This window comes from Nipponia nippon, unplaced genomic scaffold (genome assembly GCF_047370975.1).
Source record: "Nipponia nippon isolate SJK-2023a ecotype South Korea unplaced genomic scaffold, ASM4737097v1 scaffold_16, whole genome shotgun sequence".
NCBI classification, from domain to species: domain Eukaryota; kingdom Metazoa; phylum Chordata; class Aves; order Pelecaniformes; family Threskiornithidae; genus Nipponia; species Nipponia nippon.
In genome coordinates, this window is record NW_028262332.1 from 12,125,792 (window position 1) to 12,149,684 (window position 23,893).

The window sequence follows — 23,893 nt, forward strand, 5'->3', positions numbered from 1 at the left end:
GGAGTCATTTACATTGCATTATTTGAAGGGTCTTTCCCCGTTGCATCTGTGCTGCATTTGCGCATATAAAATATTAAAAAATTTAATATCATACTAGAAAATATTGTTTCTCTTGTTTTGCAGATATCATGGAAGACTGTACAGTGGAGACTGGCCTCCGTGGTGTGGGCCAGGCTCCCCTCCCGAGGCAGCACCGACACTGGCTCTGGGAGGGCCAAACCTTTGAAAACCGAGACCTTAAACGCAACAGGTAAGTGACAAACAGACCTCTGCCTTAGTGTTTATTCCTAAAACAAGCAGACCTCTGCCTTAGTGTTTATTCCTAAACTATGTGTTAAGGCTCAGAAAGTTTTCCCTATACAAAAGCAAGGTAGGACACTGTCAGAGGTCACGGCGCGGCAGGAGGGAGCCTGGGCGCCTGTGGGCCCCTGCCCCGCAGCCCCGGCCGCGGTTGAACGCCTCGGAACCGAGGGCATTTCCTCGATACAAAACGCACAGCAGCAGTGCAGAGAGCTCCAGCTTCAACGCCTCGGAAAGATTTACGAAAGACACCTCTGGTGAACGGAACCAAAAATGCAGCTCTGGTTCCCAGTAATCCCATTCATGTGTTCCCTGATGTATTAAGGATGGACAAGGCCAAAACAGTTACAAACCCCAGTACAAAGTAGGTCATAATTTTTATTTTCAAAGAATAATACTAAGAAAAGGTGAAGGCATTTCTCAGTCCTCAGGTGCAAGCTGTCTCCGAGAGGGAGAGCAGAGCCCAGCGCGGCGGCAGCCGGGGATCCGCGGGAGGACGCTCTCCTTTCAACCGCGGAGACGCTGCCTTGGTTTCAAAACACCGTGCTGACTAGAGCAAGTAACTTCCAATTAAACGTATGCAAAGCTGAAAAGCACAGTTAAATAAAAATATTTTTGAACAAACCAAACCACAACAGACTTGACTGTCTCAGCGTTTCTTCACAAATCGGCTCCCCTGCAATGGCTGCCATTCCCTGGCTCACGGTTGCCTCCTGCACTTCGGCAACAGAAGCGAAACCATCTGGGACTACAGCCTCCCCCCAAAAGAACTGTGCATCATATGGACCTTGAAAAAGATTACATCTGTTTATTAATAGTAAAAATGGATACATTTGTCCTACATTTTGTTTTTAGAAATTTGATCATGTCACAAGCAATACCTGTGTGTACGTGGGTGTATTACAGATGTATATAATTTATTTTAACCAGGCTGTGAAATAATATGTAATCACATCTCTTCTTGTGATTGTACATAATACAGTAATTAAATGATGCCAGTCTACGTCATTCTCTTATTTCTAATCAAAGGAACCTGAAGCGTAACAGTCTTCTTTCCGGCTGATATGGCTCTTTATTTTTGTCACAGGGGAGACTTCCCATCACCAACGAGGGATAATCTTCCAACCGTGAGACACGGGGTAATTCAGATTTCTTCCCCGGCTGCTCCTGCCTGTTGGCAGCAGGAGCACCGCAGTCCTGGCTCCCACCTGTCTCGGGCGGTGGGGAGCATCTCCTCCTCCGAATTCGGCAGACAGGCTCTCCTTGAGGCTAGGCGTTACTGCTGTCCCGATTTCTTCTCCTTCTGGAAGCTAAAGCTTGTTCTCCTGCTCAGTTTTCTTTGTTTCTGAGCAAAATAGTCTGCTCTGGCTGTGCTTGCTCGTGACTCTAGAATATAGTTAACCTGCAAGACATGAAACGGTATTTAATTTCGTCGGCGCTTCTGCGGGACAGCCTGGGGAGGGAGGGAGCCTCACGCCACCCGGCTGAACGAGGCTCCAGCGAACCCGGTCCCAGCGGGCCGCCAACACGACAGCAGAGAGAACCCAGAGCTCCAGGAGACCCCGCTCTGCGTGGGGCCGCTTGCCGGCTCTTCCCCCCCGCGGCCCACCCGGCTTGGCGCAGGGTGGCACGGGGCGGCCACGGCAGCCACAGGCTCCCAGCATCCCTCTCCCCACATCCCACCCTTGTCACCCATGCCTCCGGGCGAACCCAGCAAGTCGTGACGACCCAGAGTGCTGGTCTAATGTAGTAACGGGCTTCAATAAAAGACTTGATCAGCTTCAATAAAAATAATTCTTTTGTTACGATGTTTGCATACTCAGCTAATCTCGTAGTTTCCCTGTGTTTTGGCACATTTTACTTGATGAAAGCATTTTTAAATGATATTTAACAAGCCTGCTATTCCCTAAATTTATTATCTCCAGTGCTTTGTGATAATCACATAGATAATTTTAATGGAAGGTTAATGCAAGAATCAAAAAGATAAAAATGCCCTTTGGTCTGCCATTAGCTGGTTAATATGCTGTGGCTTAAAACTTGCACAATTTTATGCACTGTAGAGTGTTTCACTTTCATTGCATATTACAGCTTAAGGCATAAAAATATAGGGAATTTTCATGGTCAATAAAGCCTTGGTCTTTCTCACTTGATCATGTAAAAAGCCTAATTTGAGAAGTCTGATTTCTCTGCGACTCCTAATGCTGACGGAATTGAAAACAAACTGGTAACTTACGCACGAAACCAGAAAATGTTCTAGATACACAATCTGCAACTTAAGAAAAAACATACTCTTCAATAATATTTCTCTCTTGAATATTCATGTTATTCATAGCGAATCTTTTTTTTTTTTTTAGCCTTCTTTGATGGCCAGTCTCAGATGCGTCAAGTGTTCTGGATTACAATAGCTTATTTAAGATAAAGCAGGAACAAAAGAAGTGGCCTAATGGTTCATGAAGTAAGTAGAAAACCCCCAAAATACGTTCACCTTCTATGTTATTAGGAAAAATTATTTTATCGTATGTCAGTTATTTAGAAATTCTCTAAACTCCACGCAGAAAATAAAAGCAAACATAACAGATGGCTTGCCAAAATCACTGCTTTTTAGATTTTGAATTGCTATAAAATATTAGCTTGTACAAAATTAAGTTTAATCTTCCAAAAGTGTTACAAAAATTTGTTTCAGAAATTAAGTCAGTATGTGTAAGTACTGAGCACAAGAAAAGCAAACAATTCTGATAAAGTATCACAGTGGGAAAGAGAACCTTTCTGCTTTGTACAAACACCTGCCTTCGGCAAAGCCGCGTGAAAGGCCGGAGAGAAGGGCTGTCCTGGCAACGCCACTGCCTCTGCCCGGGCCACGAACCCGGCGCCAGCCCGTGGCCGTGAACACGGTGTCAGTGCTGGAGCCCGCCTGAAACCTCCCAGCACTGACCCCGGCTCCGAAAGCCCCCGCGGTGCCGGGACCTTGGCTCGGCCGCCCGCCCTGCTGCCGAGCTCCGCACCAGCTCCCCCAGCTCCCCGCAGAGCGGGGGCGGCTGCTCCCTCGGCCCCTCGCCGTCCTGCCCCGGCCTCTACGGCTGGGCCCCGTGCCAGCAGCCGCACGGCAGCACCGCGGCGCTTGGCCGGATGCAGGCATGCGGCCCCACGCCTCCGGCACGAGACGGGGCTTGCAGACCATCTCACGTGTCTGGAGGTGGGAACTATCTGGACACAATAAAACTTGGTGTTTTTCTATAAAACTCCACAGAAAATTGGTATCTCTATTAACTAAAAACAAGTATAAAAGGAAATATGAAACATAAACAGGCAGTCTCCTGTATGGCTGTTTGAAAAATGAATAAAATAATAGGCACCAAGCAACTAGGCTGGTAAGTTAATGCACCTTAGTGGTCCTCAGGCACTGCACCGCTCATGTATCTCCAGAGCCCCTTGAATACTTGTCTACAATACTTGTCTAACAAGTGGTAAAACACCCAGGATTTTGGGTCACGTTAAAATTTAATACTCACCTTCAGTACAATTTCATTGACAGTAGCAGCATCTGATTCAAAGTAAAGGTGTTTGTAGTCATGATTGCTTAGATATGTAAGTTTAAATATTGCATGACCTGGAAAGATAAGAAAAAAACTGTTCAGAATATTCCTGTAAAGTTTCAGCAGAGCTTGTGTGCCTGACAGAAGAAAAACACAGATGGTGATCTTAGCATACCATCAGCACAACAGAAGGAAGTAATGAAACGCTGACAGGCTTCTCATGTCATTTCAATTTAAGGCAAGTGGTGGCTTACAGGAGCAGCTGAACTCTATTCAGTAAAGTTCGTTTTCCCATCACATCCCCACTGCAGGAAATGCAAAAATCTATCAAATGGCTAGTTAGCGCCCGTTCAGCACAAGACTATATTTCAGTTAAACTACCACATTAGGACTACTTTATGTAACTACTCACTGTAAAATCATCGCATGCAGAAGATAAGTGTTATATTGAAAAGAAAAGGCCAATTAACCCCGGAATCATCACTCCAACAACCTCTCCCCAAAACACCACCCAAACCCACCCAGAGGCTTACGGCAGAGGGAAGCGTCACCCCTGGAAAAGAGAGAAGGGTGCAGCAGCGATGCCATGAAACAGATACTCGAAAGCAGGAATCTCACTTCCTACAAGCAGGACAATCGAACTTAAAAGTAGAAGTGTGATGTCTGTCTACGCAGGGCTTTGCTGGCAGGCTTCGCTCTTGCTCAGCCCCAACTGGGGGCTTTAAGGGATTTAAAGGGAGCGGAGGTGCTGACAGCCCGGCCGGCCGCCGGGCTGCCTCGGGAGAAGGGCACGGGACGCACCGACCTTTGGAAGCACGCGGCGGCAGGGACAGCTTCCGCATAAAGGCTACAGGCAGAACATGTAGCAAGGCAAAATGTCCTTCACTTGTATGGATGTTCACGGCTTCAAAATTAAAATGAAGCCTATTCTATACATTATACTTTTCCATCATTTTTCTCAGAATTTATTCAGTTCAAAGGTCAAAGTTAGTAACCCGTAAAGTAACAGCCATGTTACTGTAAATTCAGGTCTTTCCTGGAGGAAAACTAATTTGAAATCTTATTTACATTATCTAATTCTCCAGATTTCCAAAAAGTGACTGATATATGCTCAGATCCGTGGCCAGAAAATTTGAGACGCGAGTATTTTATTGTGTCATGTTAATTAAACACCATTATGATGCACTAATCTGGAATATAAAGTCTATATTGAAAAATTGGCTAATAATAATAAAAAAAACCCCCTTTAAATCATTTGACAAATGATGCCTCGGTGGTACTAAAAATGCGGGAATTCCTAGCCGCGAGCTCATTAGTATGTTAATGCATGCACACCGGGCTCTGCTTGGGACTGAATTCAGCATCTTTACAATTCCGAAAGTGCCCGTGCACCGTTCTGGGGAGATGACACAGCACCGCGCCCCATCAGCTACCACGGTTTTCCTTGGACATTTAATATTACACAGTTACAGCAACCAATTACTAAAAATGAGAATTAAAATGGCACAAAACACGGTCTGGAGGATTCCAACAAGGCTCTTTGTTCTGGGTCTTGGAAGTTCATCGGGTGGTTCTTGGTGTGGATCAAGACTCCCTTCAGCTGGTTGAGACGGTTTGTTCCACATTTTCTTCCACGCGAGAAGCCTGCTCTCCCGACGCTGGCCCTGCCTTGCCGGCTGCGCCGGGGGCTGCTGCTCCAGCACGGCTCAGCTGGTGGGAAAGGCCGGGGGGCTCTGAAAGAGCCAGAAGCGGAGGCACGGCCTCGCACCTCACGGCACCCCTCTCCAGGCCGGTTCTCTGCCCGCTTGCCGTCAGCCCTTCCCCGGGGTGGGGGAGGCAGCAGCGCGGCGGGCGCAGCGCAGGCAGGGCCACGCACACCACCCCAACCACAGCACCCGCACCCACCCCAGACAGGGCTCCCCCCCAACAAACGTCGGCCTGCTCCGTGAAGCCAACAGCGCGGGCACAAAACCTCTTAACGTGTTCGCCGCTTGGTGGGCAGAGAGCAGGCCGGGCGTGCGGCAGCACAGCCTGCATCGGCTGCAGGGAGCAGAAAGACCCAGCGTGCCGCCGGCGTGCTCCTCCAGAGCTCTGCTGCTCTGCCATGCATCTCCCCGCAGAGGTAGGGCACAGAACCACAGAATGAAATATTAATATGAAAATTAAGTGAGATCACAGCCTCCGTCATGCCGGACAAAGAAACCCTCCCCAGTACCCGCATCTTTCTTTTAAACTGGTGATTTACTCCTCCTTTCCGGCAAAAGTATTTATACAGCTGACAGAAGCAGAACACAGAACTTTATTTCGAGCACTTACTTTAGGATTGTGAGGAGTCAGCTCTTTCGATGACAATTAGAGCAACAGATGCCAATAACAATCCCGACGCGCCCTGCAGCAGGAGGCAGAGCTCACCCTGCTCCCCCCGGGGGGCCCAGCGCCGCCCCCGTGCCACACCAGCACCACGCACCCCTCCGGCACAGCACGCTGGGCAGCCTGGCTGCCGCGGCACAGCCAAGGGCAGCGCTCGTGCTCCCGGTCCCACCGGTATGGAGGATGCTCTGGTCCCTACCTTTCTGGCAAGGCCCTGGATGAGCCGTGGACCTGTGCTCCTGTGCGGACGCTCGGGAGCCGCAGGGGACGCGATGCTGCCGCTGAATCCGACGCAAAGCCCAAATGCGCGGCGCGTGCCGCGGTTGTGCACAACCTGCCGTGCAGGCCGCGTAACTCAGTCCTACGCCCTGACAGGTGATTTAGTGGAAAGAAGCTAAGAATACTTTTCTTTAGAAAGCCCCATTACAGCATTATGTTTATGTGCTCCGTGTCCACATTATACTATTTACAGCATGAAATATTAGTTCATTGAAATCATAACTGGCACTTTGCTCTGCTACTATTCTAGCCAGATGGAATTTATGAATTGTGAGATTGATTTCCATTTCCAAGAGTGCTTAAATATGTGATGTACCTCTTTCCAATAGAGCACCACCCTTGACAATTCAGAGATCAATAGGAACTTCAGTGGTTTTATATTTCCATATAAGAATATCTGGTAACAAACAGCCGCAGCTCAAGTGGCTTCTACCGCACATGACGGTGGAATTAAAAAAAATGCAAATATCGCACAAATGGCTTCATTACCATGACTCCTACAGGAACAATGCTCTGGTGTTCTTTAGCTTGCGGGTCTGAAACACAAGCATTCGACTCCAGCAAACGTCAGTGCTGTCTGTCACTGCCCTGCACCGAGACCACGCAGAAGTGTATTTAATGTCAGCCACTGCAGCGGATGGCAAGGGTGAACTGAACAGGAGGGAACTTCAATATTTTGCAATCGGAATTAATCGGCTGTACAATGGAAAATACATGTTATTCCCAACTATGTTTATCTGCTAAAACATTTATGGAAGGCAAGTGAAATGACAGAACCTCATCTGTTATCACAGGCTTTTGTCAGGATGCAGGTACAACCCCCAGGGCGAGCTCAGCAAACCTGAGCAGGTTTCGTGCGGACGCCCCACGCCAGCCCCGCTCCTGCCGTGCCTCCGCAGCCCGCGCTGGGGCTAACCTCACTGCGACAGCAGGAAAACAACAGCCTACCGTGGGTGCCCTTTGGCCTCAGCTCTGAATGCTGATAAATCTTTTCTAACTCTCAAGCACTAATAGGTTCCTGTGTGGTTACACCTGGAGAAATGCCTGCAGCAGACTCAGGCGGAAGGGCAAGATGCTAATTCACTGGAAAGAAGGAGAGCTCATTTACTCTTTCAGCGCGACGTCTTAAATTCAATTGTTTGGCCTATCTCCTAATTTTTAACATTACTATACTGCCAAAAAAAGTGAAGGAAGAGGCTAGTTAGGGCATAACCAAGAATCCTGCCAAACCCAGCAGCACAGCCAGATGCAAATCTGCTGCTCACGTTCCTCCTCTCTGTCTTTCTTAGGTTGGGCGGAACAGTGCTCGTGCGAACAGCAACCTCCGCCCTGCGCTTCATCCCCCAACGGCTCATTGCTTCTGCGTTTACCTGCAGCAGGTGAGACGTACTGCTGAATTACAGGTTCCAGAATTACTGACGGAAAAGTGCTTACGCCGTCGTTGGTAAACCTTCTGCAAATTTCTGCAAGTTACAGTCTTGGGAAAACACACAAAAACTTCACTTGAAATAGGTGAAAAAAACTTTCACTTTTTAATCTAAGTAACAAACTCTTTATCAAGAGAGTCTAAAAAAATATACTTTTTGCCTGGAAAACACTAGAAGGATGTGAATTTGCACAAGAAAAGACAATTTTTTTTTACTGAATCTGCCAAGACTAGAAATAGTTTTTCTTCTTCCTCTCCCATTCCCCCCATTCAGGCTGTACCAAAAGCCTCTCTTTAAAACAGTATGCACTGAATTAAATCACTAATTAGACGGAGGATAAAAAGAATATTCATGAATTGGACAAAACAGAAAACAAACACTGGGAAATGCAAATTTATGTTAATTTTTCAATATACCTTGATGATTGCTGTGTCATTACAGGGCCATAAGGCAGAAGTCAACAATTAAGAGTTATTAGTGGAATAAATAGCTAGAGAAAGACCTCTGAAGAACAAAACACTTCTGGGCATCATTTGACATCATCACAGATTTTCACCATTTCAGAAACTGTGACTACAACAGGATCAAACCTTGAAACGTTTTCTCACGGACTCAGAAGGGATTACAAAGAATTAGAAAGGTACCGGGAAACAGGCAAGGAACGATGAAAATAAAATACACGTGAGCAATGTTTCTGTACAAAGACAGATTTACTTAAAGCACTCAAATGGGGTAACCTCTGCTCCCCAACCACTGTTACATTTAATCTAAAGCTTTGGGGAGGGACTCTGTGTTTGAAATCCATATGTGCTACCTCAAAAATGATGCCATGACCCTGGAGCGGGGCCTGAAGGTCCTACAAAAATGCAAGTGTTGCATTACCATCGAAACACCCATCCTGCCAACCTCGAATAACAAAAAAAGTTAGAAGTCGTCTTCTAGGGGGACGTCAGGAGCTGCACTGCAGCCGCAGCTGGATTACCAGGGAGACAGCACCGAGCTCGGTTAGGGACCCAGATCGAACAGGAACGTTGTCCTGAATGTAAACGTGGGGTTAAGCCCATTTTATGCAAGCGCTATTTATCTGAGAGGTCCATATTTTAGAGGCGATGTCTCCTTCAGAGGTAGTGACTGCAGCCGAAGTTAGGGATGGATTCCTGACCCCGCCGGTACCAGTGGAATCACTGATGAGTTCGGACTGCACACCCCCTACCTGATGGATCTCCTTCAAACCAAGGCGTTACTTAAGTGGGAACAAATTATATGAATGTTACGGAAAAAAAATAGTTTTCCCTACAACTCAGGTCTTTATATTCTACTGTAGGCTTACCAAACAACATTGCTATTAGGGGATGTCTTGTTGCCAGATGTCCTGAAAGCAGAGTTGCAATTAAAGTGCTGCATACAACCACTTTTATGTCAAAGTGTGGGAACTATTCACACATCTGGATTTTTTTTTTCCCCAAAGCCTTTTGTTTCTTCTTCAAATTATTATCAAAGGCAGAATACTAATAAAGATTTTTGCAAGAATGGTGAAAGCGGAGGTGGAACTCGAGGTTGCCCAAAACCTCTTCACCAGCAACCTTGTTTGGGAAAAAAGATGATAAATAAATCAAAATGCACTAAGCAGTGTTTCCACATGGCAATCGCCTCCTTCATTGCGTCTGCACCTCATCAATCACGCCATTGTCTGCTTGAAAGGCGAGCCTTGTAAATGTCATATCCACTCAAGCCCAAGGAGAAGCGAATCAAAATGCAGCAAGGAGTTTTAATTGGATAGTGTAATTAAACTAAAAAACCCCAGCAGAATAGCTTTGACAGGATAGATGAAGACCCCTTTTAATAGGGCTACAAAACATATTTGTTAAAAGGATGAGGCAATGCACACTCCTGATTGCGCTCCAGAGTACTTTTATGAAAAGGCTGTTCAATAGGGACGGATTTAATAAGTTGCAGCCACGTCTGTGGGGCAGCAGGCAGGAGTCTCTCGCAGGGGAGCGGTGGCCAAACCGCTGCCTGCTCCTTCAGCCGCGCGGGCAGGCTGCCGCGGCTCCCCTGGCTGCCAGGCCCCTTCTCCGGTGGGGCGCATCCCCCCAGCTACGCCAAACCCGGGCGGCCGCTGGCGAGGTCTCCGACAGCCCAGGCCTTTCGCCGGGGCTCGGCCTGGCCCCCAGCCCGGGCACAGTCCTCAGCCTGCCACAGAAAATGCAAACCGCAGCAAACCCAAGCGCCATCTGTGCCTTCGCTGCCTTCCCTCGGAGGCAGTTAACTGCTCTGCAAACAGCACGTCCACACGCATTTGGACTCATTTCTTTCTGTTACACACGTTGAGGTTTCTTTCACTCCAAGCCTGAAGTTTGGGAACATTTTCTCTGCTGAACCTGTTTTTTACCTTTTGCTCAGAATCTGTGATTAGTCTCCTATCAAGTACGAATTTTCTGCTATTACTTCACACACCACATTATTCACAGCGGGAGCACGAATATTAGGAAGTACCACGCAATATTTTGTGCACCGTTCGCAGAGCACACGGATAATTGTTGCCTCTCTGCTCTGGCTCCACTGCAGGGCTCTGAGCAAACGTGCAACGTCTCTATTTAAGCTCTCCAAGCAGCAGGAATCCATGCCTTCCCAATGCTTCCTGTATGTTTTTAGTCCTTTCACAACCCAATAATGAATTCATTAAATTAGTATTACCCAACGTGCATAATCTGGAGGATCTGGATACTGAATTAAAACATCAAATACCTTTAGCTTTAAATGAAAACTACATAAAAGCATTTCAGGCATCCCTTTGGCTATCACTTACAGCCAGTATGAATACTGCTAGAAAAGCTATTTTCTTGCAGATGTGGAATTCAATGGGAAAGACTGACTCGTGTAGCAACATCAATCAAAACGTCGGCTCCGCTGGCAGCTCTCGACAGTAAGGCAGGTTCAAAGGTCACAGGATAAAGAAAAAGCCAAGCTCTGGTTCAGCTCTAATATCTCCTCGCTAGAAGTCTTGCAAAGGTACCTACCCCCCTTCTGTACTAGGCGGCTTTCATTAATCTTCTTGCCATCTTTTTTAACTAGTCATGCAGAACCGCTCGATAGCGAGACATATAATGGGGAGGCCCTGTGCCTATTACCAGGTTAACACTCTGTTAAGCCCCAGTGCAACAATGGAATAAGAATTTAAAGGAAATCTTAAGCTGCAGGGTGCAAAGCAGGCAATTAAATTACAAACCAAAGTTACCAATGTACTCTGTGACCTACAGAACACCTTTGTTTAGACTACCTTAATATTAAGGATATTTTGACCTAGCAACTGAGATGCATCTGCTTTATTAAAACAAAAAAAAAAAGCAGAAAAAGGATCACAGAGAACATTTCTTCAGTGTTTCAGGTAAATTATCAAGTAAGTGCGACTTCTGCAGCTATCGTAAAACGCACGTGAATGGAAGAACCCCGCGCATTTCGAAAACCGTAAGTCTGCCCAACCGATTAGCCTCAGCGCCACTGAAGGCCTGCCCTGAGGCCTGCTCGCCCCTCCGCGCATCCGCGCCGGCGCAGCGCTCCCGCGGTGCAGGCGCGGCGGCAGCCTGGTAGCCCCGGCGCTCGGAAGGGACGGCCACGACGCATCCATCACAGCTGCGCTTGGCCCACAGTGCACTTTGTAAAAAGCAGCGGTCAGTGACACTGAAGTTTCTCCCTTGTCCAGGTAATGTAAGAGACATTAACAGAATCAGATTTCCTTTAAATTACACTATTGCAAAGGGACATAATTGTATTAAACATATTATGTTGCTTCCTTAAGACTTTATATTATGTACACTTAATTGAGATACAAAGCTCTTTTCAGCTATAAAAATGACAACTACTTTATTAAGGCCTAAATCTTATTTCTCAATGATAGGATGCTTCCTTTCAAGATTCAAAACATTCAGAATCTCTCGTGATAATCAGACCGAACCTGATTTAAACAAGCCGTTTATACACAGTGTTTTCAGGTTCTAATGGCATTTGATCGAGCCAGCAGGGCTATTACCTCTTCCCTCTGTCTAAATTCAGGGAGTCTGATTTAATTTACAAATAAAAATTCAAATGCTGACCCAGGCCTACCACAAGGGCAAACAAAAATCATCAGCCATTCCTGCCTACAATACCCACACTAATGGCAAATTAGATGCCCAGGTTTTCTGTTTTCATTTTCTGTTTTCACCGAATGCAGCTCTAAGTTCTGCGAACTCACAGCACAGGAAAGCTTCCGCCCCATCCAGAACGACTCCGAGTCCGCCTGTAAATATTCACAGCACGCCACCTCCCAAGTCGTCGTGCCCTTTAACACGCACACAAGTGCCACTAAAGCTTCGCTGTATGAACCTGTCTTTTCAGAGAAAACTAACAGAAAATAAGCACGAGGCTCTCCACTACACCGATACACAATTTCTGTGTTCACGTTTCTGCAGAAAAGTACCAGTAAAAGCTCTGAAATCTCTTTAATCTGCAGAAAGTAAGAGCTAACTGAATATTGAACTCCGTTAATTCCCATGTTCAGAGGAGCAATTGCTGCAGAAACCTCCAGCTATACTGATCCCAGCGACCAAACTCCACTCCCAGCACCCCTGGCCTTTACTGAAAAGTAAGGTCACATTTGGAGGCTTCTGCAAACCCTTCGCCTCTCTTCAGAACGACGAGAAGTCAGTCTAGCGAAGCAGCACGCAGCCTTACTGCAACCCCAACTGCCAAGGTCTAGGGAAGGCAGGCAGCCGGGTAAAACATACCCTGTGTTTCCACCCGGTGTAACTGTACAAGCACCGCTACATGTGCAGAGCACTCCTGAAAGACGAGATGGAGCATGTTTGTGTTACAAGAGATAAAAACATGAAAACAAAATATATTGCAGAACTCAAAGACCTTATCTTTACTCAGCCTCTCTTTCTTTGCAATAATTCATTCAAGGAAGATCTGGGAATAATTTTTTATGTAAACTCTGGTACAAACATATATCACTATGCTGATAAAAATCACAGACAAAACTTGTGAAATACAGTGCGTTTCATTCCTTTATGCTACTAAAGTAACTTTTTTCCATTTAAAATTCAAGAGATACTGATCTGCTGTTAAGAGTTCCCCAAAATGTATCATTCTGAAATGTCACACTAAAAGTCTCTTCTACTGGCCTAAAATAATGACTTTTGGAACATCTTTAGTGAATCGGGAAGAGGTCAGCAGATTTCAGGAGGAATTATTTTCTCCTTTTGGAACTATGCTGAACACTTATTTAATAGGAAAAGTTTATGACAGCCACGTGAAAATGAGTAAATAAAAATCCTCAGTATCATATCAGCATCATCATTTGCCTAGGGACATGGTTTAGAGGTGGGCCAGGCAGGTAGGTTAACGGTTGGACTCGATGATCTCAGAGGTCCTTTCCAACCTTAACGATTCTATGATTCCATAAAGGTTGCCTTTGTCGTAACCTGTCAGCATCCTCTCCAAAGTGACCACGATTCTTCATTCCATGATTTCCACGCAAAGGTACTGCCCCTCCACTGCTGGACTCCATTTGGGGGCTGAAATTCGGTCCCTTATTTCTGCCTGGCCTGGCAGGATTTGGGCACAAGCATCAGCTCCTACCGCAGCGGGTGCTGCCTCTGGGGCTGAAGAGCCCCGTCCCCTGCGGGACGCTGCTCTGGGGGTGTCCCGGGACACCCCGAAGGTCTCAGACTAGTGTGTTGATGGAAGTGTGAGCTGGAAACCTCGGCTTTCAAGGCTGGCTTTTCAGATACAGCCTCATTTTGTGGGCACAATTTTACCATCACAAGTGTTTGCATTTGAAATGAAATGCGGCTACAAACTCAGAGGTGTTAATATATCTACAAGTGCAAACCTGCACCTTGAACTATAAAGGTAACCGTTACACATTTTGGACTGCCTGGTCATGGATCACACCTTCCCAAGGACCATGAAATCTTGCTTGGAGAGACAGAAAAGGAAGACAATGACTGGACTAAGAACATGGGAGTAGGAAGGGGTAATGAAGGGGAGAAGGATATAGTTCAATAATTGCTGATAAAATCTGTGGCAGCCATAAATTTACTCTTCCAAGAGAATTCAACAGATCATTACCTCTGTAAATATGTATCACATAACTCTCCCTCTCTGTCACCTTGCAGATAAGTACTTAATACTTAGCATCCCTACCCTGCAAAAGCACAAGTGTAATAAAATCCATCCGAGCTTTTGAACCGCAGTTACTTTTTGATAGTAGATAGTTACATTTTGGCACCACCGGGAGACATTGCCCAAGTCCCCCAGGGCCTGTCTTGGGTTTTTTCAAACAAATTTTACAGGTATAGACTCTCATTACTGCCCTGACACAACAAGCAAAAGCACTCGGCTTCTGAGGTCACGCTCCAAACATAGCAAACTCTGACCTCTTGTTGATGACTGGCTGAACTGGGACGTCCAACCCGTCCTCCGGCCAGCTTGGCTATCACCGCTGGCCAGGCACCGTCACTGCTTTCCTGAAACCGAACTCCCAGAGCAGCACGTCGGAATCCCGCTGACCCTGCAGCCACGGCTGAAGCAAATTTAGACTGAGCTGATACTTACTGCATGTCGGAGATCCTCAATTGCCCCTAAGAAATTGTTTAAAACCAGTCTGGATGTTAAGAAGTTCCAAAAAATTGCAAGTATGTTGAAACATGTATTTGACTGCTGTGCTACAGGGCTAGAGACCAGCTAGGCAAAGCCAGTCTCCTTGGTACGACAGTGTTAGCAGCTACTGATAGTGGGCAAGAAGCACTCCTCACGATGCCATTAGCTGTAAGCAGCATTAAAAGGACACCCATAAAATGTGGATCTGTTTATGTTGTGTTCTCTATAACAGAATCGAGTCAGATTAAAAACATCCTATAATGAATAAAATACACCTATAGAAAGAAAAGGACATGGTAGCAATAATTCTTTGGGCATCTAACACATACAGGGAGGGAGAGAAGAGAGAACATAAATAAAAAGGACTACTCACTGGGGCTTTTTTCTTCCGCAAGGTCACAGGCACAGAGGAGTTCAGAATCGATTGAAATGGGTTTCTGCTTAATCCAAAACTTAGTGCTGGCCTTCTGATTAGTAACAGGGTCTATCTCTACCTTGTCTCCAGAAATACCTGAGATGAGAAAGAATAGAGAGCCACAATAGTGAGCTGTTTAAGCAATTTGATATCAGCTGTTTGACGCACTTTATAAATCTTAAATGGGATGAAAGTATATTGCCCTTTTGGGCTTTTTGAAAGCACGGGAGCTTTTGAAACCAAAAGCAAATGGTTATCAAACTGCATTGATAATCTGCATTTTATTCTCCTGCATAAGCATACCAACAAGAAAGAAACATCACAGAAAAAATTCTTCTCAACACATACAGAGCTCTTCTGGAAGCAGTAGCTACACGAGCTGCAAGATTTATAAAAAGATACTGCTAGTTTTTCAGTCACCGCTATTATATGTAATAGACACTATCACACGCCGTCCCTGTTCTATCTCCTATAGAGCATATACGCCGTATCCGCTATACGAGAGGACAACACCCATTCGCAGCACTACAGAACCGCTCTTTGTGTTACCCAGATACTCATAAACAAAGACATCCAGTCCCAGAGATCCTGCGCGTTTTCACACTGCTGGCATTTTAAAGCCAGCTCTAATTAGGCTGCTTTGAAAGCAAGCTGAGGATTTGTGTAGCTCCTGGCACGGGCGCCGGGCCCTGCTTCCCAACACGGGCTTCCCCAGATGGCTGGCGCTTCCCTACTGCTGCGTGTAGGCCGCCCTGGCCACGGCGAACCCTGCAGCAGACCTTTTGTGAGCCAGAGTAGAAAATTCCTCCACCACCCCTCTGCGCATTACTCCCGCAGTCGTGCAAGAGCAGCCTTTCCAGCGGGAGGCTGCTGGGCGGGCTGAGGGCTGACCGCGCTGGAACCGGCCCGGGACAGGACGCTCGCCATAATTTACAGCGGCCTTTATCACGGTATTGCGGGGCAAGAGCCCCGCTGCGCCGCGCTGGTGAACAGCAGCTCGTTGTTCAGTGGCTGTTGCCACGACCGAGCAAACTTCCCCGTGTGCTTTTTACATCGCGGTGTGTGGAGCCTTAAACATAATTACATCGCTTCGGTCATGAGTTATAGGTGAAGCTCATGAGAAAGCAACAAAAGGAAGCAATACAGGAAAAAAGTATTTAAACATCATTTAACTCTTGCATCTCTGGAAAAACAGCAGAGAGAACCTTTTCCCTCTTGAGGGTTTTGGCTATGATGCTTTCAAATACATTACGCTTGGCTCATCTGAAGCACAAGAAAACCTAAAGCAGCTGATGATAGAACTTTTAAGAGATGTGACAAAATAAAAGTATGCCACACACATAACGACTCTCCCAAGCCCTCCCAAATTAACTCAGTATTTCCTAAAGTCTGGTCATAGCCGCAGAATTTGCAAACCACGTTCGTTTTTATTTCATGCAACTCTCAAAGGAAAGCAGACAGACAGCGAGGAGCGGGCACCTCCAGCGGGCGCCGTGCTGCAGCCCCCTCACCAACAGAAGGTGCCCTTCCTTTTAACCCTGCCCACTCGGACAGGTTATAACAACGGCACCCCCCTTCTGTTCATCCAAGAATGCGCTTTGTCATTAAACATACGTCACATCAGAGAGATCGCATTTCAATTAAGCATTGTATCAAGAGTCTAATTAACACAAGGACTGCTAGAACTAGGTAATTGGAGCAGGCTGATGCTGTATCTGGAGCCCATTTTGTTTTGTAATTTAATTTTGGACAGATTATTTAAAATCGGCATTGTTATTTCACTGCACTGGTTAATTATTCAAAATGGCATTTTCTGTAGTTTAAGGAAAATATGCAAAATTGATGGTACAAGTTCTTATTTTCTCGCTGAAAAAAAAGTCAAGGCAAGTTCTAAAAATAAAGGTGCAAATTCTTTGTGCACGAGGGTTGTTCCCCACGCATTCCTCTAAAAACGTCACCCCTGAAAATATCCTCAAACATTTTTCACTGTATGGTCCTGCAACTTCAGAATTCACAGTCAGTCAATATTGTTAATGCACCTTGTTAATTTGATAGGATTTGTCAGGTAACTCCACTGGAAAATTATATAAAACTGTTCCAGATGAACAGATGATAGTGACATGAATTAAAGTGATAGAACAATAGTGGAATATAAACCAGAAATGACACCCAAAGTGGCTGTTGATTTATTGCCATCCTGAGTTTGGTTCTGGGCTTCCATGTATATTAGTGCTACAAATCTGGGTCCATTTAGCAGAGAGATGCTCATACATACATCACCAGCTCCTGCTCCAAGCCAAGGTCACTCCCCATTGCATCAATCTTTTCAGCAGAGGCTACTTCACCAAGCATGGATTTTGTAACCATCTCAGATGTAACAGACTTCCTCCTCTTTCATCTTTTTTTTATCATGTAAAATACACTTTAACTTCTATTATTTTTATCTGCAAATTGTTGCTGTATACTTCATCCATTATTTCTGTATCTCGACATCGCTGGCTTAAGCTCACTCACATCCAAAGAGCGCGTTGACAAAGAATGTTGTCTTTTTTGTGTTATTGTTCTCACAATCTGTATGTGTTGAAACCTAAAATCAAAACAGTATTATGTATGTGGCTTCTGCAGTCTCTGTATCGCAGCACAAATTAGTCATACTCAAAAACCGAGTCAAAATTCTTCTTCTACTATTTTTTTAATTCATTCATTTTATCAAAAGAAATGCCATCGATACATTAGTCCAGTAACACTGTTCTGTTCTTGCTTCCTTTGTTGGGGTCTGCAACTGCCCCCCCCTTTCTGAAATACTTGCCAGCAGTAATTTTCCAAGACAATATGCTTCTTCTAGTTTTGCTAATGTGATGCCCAAGCAAATGTGTCTTATTCCTTCACAACATGCGAGAACCTTTGTAAAAATGTTGATAGCACTACGGTATGTGCATTACACTGTAACATGAGCTAAAACATAAACCCCCCGACCTTAAACTGCCACGGCTAAAGATTTCCACTGGAATAAAACCACCAGTCAAAAGGTGGTCGCTCCTCCCATGGTCATCTACGTATCGCTTTTTACTGTAGAAGAACTATGCACAATTTACAGAAGACCAAGCTTATATTTTCAGTAAACCTTGCCTCAAATTCAATGCTCAGGCCTCAAAACAGCGAAAACGTTTCAAAAAGTACCAGTGTGCAAACAGTAATTCACAAACATCGCTCACACTGTTGTCACCTGCAACTGAAAGGAAATCCAGTGCAGAGCCTACCCAGATCCAGCGACGTGTGATGTCCCACAGCGTCGGAGCAAACGGCAGGGAGCGGAGGTGAGCTACGCTGAGGGTTTTCCCCACCACTTCGGCGTTCTGTCGCACGTGAACACCCTTCCACATGAAGCCTGGGAAACTGGGACTGGCCCCCAAAACCACACAGATATTTCCAGTGCAACCACCGTGCCGTATTTCAGCTAGCCTGACAGCCGATACCCTCCCGCACAGCTACCGACACCGTCGATACTGTCTGTAAGGAGCAATGGAATTATTCTGGATTCTCAGCACCCGCTAGGAAAACTGTGGCTTTGCTACGGCTGTTACGTAGGACTGATGACATAAAAATGCCACAGAGAAAAGTCTTTGCAACCGGCCATCATTAAACTGACCCAGGATAGCTCCCGAACCACAGCTACTGAGGAGCCATGAAAAAATAATTAGACATCGTTTTTTACATTTCAGGTTGTATGGAGCAGTCTGTCACTCGCAGAAGATGAACACATTAACGCTCAGCAGCCCTAATCCAAAGAGCACCTCAATGCTTATTTTACCAGCATTGCTCTTTTAATATCTTTAAAAAATTCATGAGAAAACCCAGCAACATACACTTATTTTGACTTTATTTAGAGGTTTTGATGCTGTACTTTTGCCCAAACGTTGAATATCTCACTGGGGTTTTCTTTCATTTTTAAAAAGTAATTACATTATAAAAATCACATTGCCAGTGTACTGCCGTCAAAAATACACAAGTTCACATACTGTTATAAAAGGGAAATTTTATGGTCCTTACACGACTGGACAGGGTCAGCTCCTTCACTGCTACCCAAGTTAAGCCATTTGTTTCATTTAACAGCTATTCTCCCTTAACCATTTATCTTTAGTGATCTGTCATGACCTTTTCAAGCTCTCATTTCTGACACTTTCCAGATACAGTGAGTCAAACTTCACTGGAAGCAAACTATCACCCCCAGACAGTTGGCTCAAAAGCAGAAAACATGCCCAGCGCTGTCCTGCTGCAGCACCAGCGTATAAATCCTTCCCTAACAAGACAGTTCAAAATAAACTAAGAAAGCCTCTTCTGTAAAAATCTGAGAGACCTATACTTTTAGATGTGCTTAAGGATGGAGGAATGAAGAGACTGCAGTGACAAAAATACAGAAACTGCTATAGTGTACATTTAACAATTCTACTGAATTCTACAGAAAAAATATATTTTGTAAACATTATGGCACTTAATATTTTCCTGCTGAATCATTTCTTTATGGAAGGTATTTGCAGGAGTGTCACAGGTCACCAACCAATGCATCATTAATCAAATTTTCACAATTTAAACACAAAGATAAAAAGCCATTCAATCATTTTAAAACAGTAATAGGGCTTTTATAATTCAAGATTCTGTCATCCCTTGGCCTTCGGGTTTTCAAAAGCATTCAGAAAGCTAATAAGGACAATATAAAACCTTTAGAGAATGCTAGTTTTATTTTGTTCCACCTCCAGTTTCCACTTGGTCGTTAAAATCTTTCACTCTCAGAAAAGGAAAAACCTAATCATTCCCAATTTTGCAGAGCCTCATTTAAAAATAACAAAACAGTTGGCAAGAAGCTTTCCATTAGGAAGCCTAGATTAAAAAAAAGAGATGGGGGTCATTGAATAATGGCCTTCTTTCAGAAGAAACATGTGCTAGCTGATTGTGGATAATAAAAATACTGAAGTATTTTCAACTGAAAGCAATTTTTTTTAACTGCTGAAATGCTAGCAACACTTTTAAGGGATGTGCTCCACGATAAAACAGACCACCATGATAATGACTGCTTTAAAAACATCTGAGATGGACAGTCAGCTATTAGAGATGGCTGAAGGTCTGAACCATTCCATTTTCCTAAGCGTTATAGTACGGATTGATTTACCTAACTGAACATCAGTGGTGAATCGAAGCCTATGGATCATGCTGACTTTGAAGGACTTGTAATGGTGGCTACTGAGCATGTCCTGAACTGTAGCTATATCGATCTGAGGGTCCTCCTCCGAGACCTCTTCTCCTCTTGAACCTGCAAAACAAGCCAACAGTAATGAACGAGAGGTTTAAAATACGGCATACGATTCAGCTAGCATGTAAGTACGGCTGTGACGCCTGCAGCTGCAGACGGCTTTTTAAGAAAGAACACAATGCTCAGGTCTGTGTCTCTGGGAGGAGGAAATTCGCACCCTCCACCCAAAGACAAAATCAGCAATGCATTAAGGGCGTTAGGATACACATTTGCGTCCCGCAGGAAGAGCAGTGCAACATCCCAGCGGCATTCTCACGTGACACGAGACTGCCCTGGACCGCAGACATCCCCGGGGGCTGACCCACAGCCTCCCGCCCCGGGAAGGGGCCCGGCGAAGGGGGCCTGTCCCCAGCCAGGGCGGCATTTTCAGGTGCCGCCCTCGACGCGCGCCCTAGCGCAGTTCTCCCGTGTTTCAGCATCCCCTGCGTGGGGTGGGACGCTGGCGTCTTGCTGCAGCGCCGGCAACGCCTTGGGCACTCGGATCTTAGCCCTGCAGTACCGAAGCTGCGCTTTATTTACTGATTAGTATTCTCATTACTACTGCAGGTACTGGCTTTATAAAAGGTAACATCTCATTAAGCCAAAATGCCAATTACTGAAAAAATATAACTCACTTTAAAGATTTTTTACATTTTATGACGTTGGATTAACACCAATTTAAACATTACTATAATGCGATATATAATTTTGTGCAGAGTAATTTCTATGCCAGCTGCTAATAAAGCATCTCAGCTCTAAATGATCATTCAGATGCTGTTAGATAAAGTGGTATAAATATGTTTGAAAACTGATTTAGCTTCTTACAGAAGATATTGAAGAATGACACGTTTTGTTTAATATCCCAGCTAATGTAGTCCTAAAAGCTGAATCAACTGCCAGCTCAGAGTACTAAATTTGCTGCACGAGATTAATGAAAACTTTATATTTTGCTGAAATTTTAATAATGGGAAGATGAGATGATGGAATTTTAGTACAAGTCTTAAAGATCCAGCAAAGCAGCCTAAGAACTTGTCAGATTTTTTTGTATTCATTTTGTTCGAGGCTTGCACAGTGGGAGCAGCCTCAACACCCACGCCTCCCGCACGGCCCTTTCCCTCTGGGGATGGGAACTCCCACCCCGTTCAGGGACCTCGGCTCGCAGGGAAGCCAGGGCGAGTTTCCATGTTTAGGCCCCGACAAGGGGACGGTTTGCCAGGAAAGGCCCCGGCTCCCAGGGGAAGAGAACCCTGGCGCTTGTCTTGGACACATACTGGTGATGCAGAGGCGGGCTCCCCTTTAGCGGGGTAATTTAGAGCTGCAGAAGTACATGCCGTTTGCTTCAGCACGGGAAGCTGTTGGGGTGGTGGCCATAAGCAGGACAAACGAGAGGCGAGAGAGAAGAAAAACCCCACCTGAGCATGGAGCATTTTTCCTGCTGGCTGAAAGCGTTCCCTTTTCTATCTGTTAATTCAGTAACAAATGTCACTGCTTATGATAAATATCTTTCATGTCTGTATCAAAGTAAGGTTAGCATTTGCTGTTAAATGAGTCAAAATACATGTTGAGAGCATAAAGTAGGAGATACCCATTTCACAGACGTTAGTCACGTAAGCTTTCCACCCTGCCCGCAGGAGAGCAGGCGAGCGATGCCCCCTCCTCGCCGCTGCCAACACAGCCTCCGGACAGGCAACTGGGGCCTTTCTCTGGGGAAGGGGGACAGCGAAGGGTTAAGCTACAAACTGGGCTGTGCCATTCGACTTGAAAGAATTCCAAAAATCAAATGAAACAGCCTACATGTGAATTTATGCAGAGCCATCTTAACATTGCAACCACTCTATGCTCCAGAATGACAAGATAAATTGTAATGGCTCCTTCAGAGACATTACAATGTATTTTGTCAAAGACCCCTGTGTTAATGTCTCTATACTATGGATTATCATAATGTATCATGTCAAACCCTCATGCTGCAGTACTTCAAAGATACACTGAGATATGTCAAACTTTTTGGTGCACTTAAAAGCGTCTTGAAACACTGTGGCATGGCGGTGCCTGAAAGCAAAGCAGGAGGATGGCAATGGCACTGCTGCCCCGCAGTCGAGAGCGAACGGGGACCCTCTTTCACCGATGGCAACAGCACGCCGTGCTGGGATACGGGCCGCGGCACAGCGGGACCACGCGGTTACACCTGGGTATCGCCCTGCCCGCAGGGCAGTTAGGGGTTGGGGACAGGCAGGGACACAGCGGGCAGGGAAGGACCCCCAGAGACAGCGACACGGCGTGAACCCAAGCAGCGCAGCGGGGTCGCTGCTGGCGGGAGGGGAGAGGAACCCTGAGCCCCGTGCACCCCGTCTGCGGGGAGGTCATTAGTGCTGCCCCTAATGAAGCCCTGCTCTAGGATTCAAAGAGAAGCTGCCTCCGCGAGCCGTTTCCGACGGCGGGGTGCGCCGTGCGCTGTGTCCTGCGCCCTGTGCCGTGTCCGGCCTCCTCCCAGCGCCCGGCAGCGCTGTAATGGCGGGTGAGGAGGCTCACCTCTGCGCAATGGGCACCACTGCAGGCAGCGGGGTCTTAAGTACTGTGTTATATGTAAAGAAGTGCTAGCACCAGCAGACAAACTGAATCGGCAGCGATAAGAAATTGAGAAATAGCACAAAGAACAGCAACATATTAACCTCGTCCTCACACCCGCTGCGAAATGTTCTTAAAACACTTCCCAAGACCGAGGCTCCCGCAGCGCTCTGCAGGGACGGCTGCCTCCGTGCTCCCAGCCTCCCCGCCTGGCCTCAGGCTGCCCCAGCCTCCCCATCCACGCCGAATTACCGGCAAAGCGGGGACATTCCGTGGCAACTTCACACCGCTATTATGAAGCTGAGTTTCCTCAGATTTCACACACTCAAATTAAAAGTATTAGAAAGAAAATTAGCAGCCTGCCAGATCGTATCCAGGGGAAAAAACTGCCACTGTAACTAAAAACGTGAGCACCTTGTCAGTGTCTAAACTGCAGGAGCATTAACTGCCGCAGCCGGAGCAGCCCAACAGTGGGATTTTGCTCTGGAAGCCTTTCAGATCCTCCGCGTATCGGTAACCTCTGCTGACTTTGTTTTATGAAGCTTTGTGAATGGATTCAGGTTTACAGAATTTCTACAGTTGCTGCTCTTGGGAGAGCAGCCAGGAACTCCACCATCAAAACAGATCATCTGTCTAAAGATGGCAAGACACGCGGACCCCTGAGGGTGCATTGGATAATAGCAGTAATATCAGTAACAACAGAGAGAAATGCCCTGCAGGGAAAAACCTGACTGCAGAACTTGGCATATTGCTCTCACCCCGCAGCTCTGCGAGGATGTCTGCGAGACTGCTGGCGTTCGGCAGCGGAGGGAAGAGCCATTTCCACCAGCTGATTGGGGGAAAAATCATAAAAATATTTTCCACATGCAAGCAGCTGTGAATAAACCTGTCAAATATTTACAGGCCTGTCAGGGTATTTGTAATGGAGATCACAGTGTGGCTTTTGAATGTAAAAGCTTCTGCTTGGGAAGACAATCAAGTAAAGTGGATGCTCCAGGTCTATTATTTAGCCCAAGAGCAGACCCAGCACTACAGCTCCGCTGGCAGAGAGGCCGCTCCGGCCTGGGAGGAA

The 23,893-nt window shown here is 46.0% G+C and overlaps 2 protein-coding genes across 10 annotated transcripts in view; one reads left to right on the forward strand and one right to left on the reverse strand.

Moving 5' to 3' along the window:
- GAPVD1 (GTPase activating protein and VPS9 domains 1) overlaps positions 1 to 946 on the forward strand; it is a 51,550-nt gene extending 50,604 nt beyond the window's left edge. Inside the window, exon 25 of the mRNA XM_087753353.1 lies at positions 124 to 946. Within this exon, the coding sequence (XP_087609479.1) occupies positions 124 to 258 (135 nt within the window). The 3' untranslated portion in view covers positions 259 to 946. The remainder of the gene's footprint in view (positions 1 to 123) is intronic.
- A 138-nt stretch (positions 947 to 1,084) lies between these two features.
- Positions 1,085 to 23,893, reverse strand: part of MAPKAP1 (MAPK associated protein 1) — a 107,605-nt gene continuing 84,796 nt past the window's right edge. For 5 of the 9 annotated variants that reach the window (XM_087753375.1, XM_087753376.1, XM_087753374.1 and 2 more), the window contains 4 exons: positions 20,137 to 20,277; positions 14,928 to 15,065; positions 3,810 to 3,907; positions 1,085 to 1,702 (listed from right to left, as the gene is read on the reverse strand). In XM_087753375.1, the coding sequence (XP_087609501.1) occupies positions 1,577 to 1,702; positions 3,810 to 3,907; positions 14,928 to 15,065; positions 20,137 to 20,277 (503 nt within the window). In that variant the 3' untranslated portion in view covers positions 1,085 to 1,576. Of the gene's footprint in view, positions 1,703 to 3,809; positions 3,908 to 14,927; positions 15,066 to 18,209; positions 18,480 to 20,136; positions 20,278 to 23,893 lie in introns of those variants that run through there. The other 4 variants (XM_087753377.1, XR_015703784.1, XM_087753378.1 and 1 more) reach the window with 4 other exon arrangements.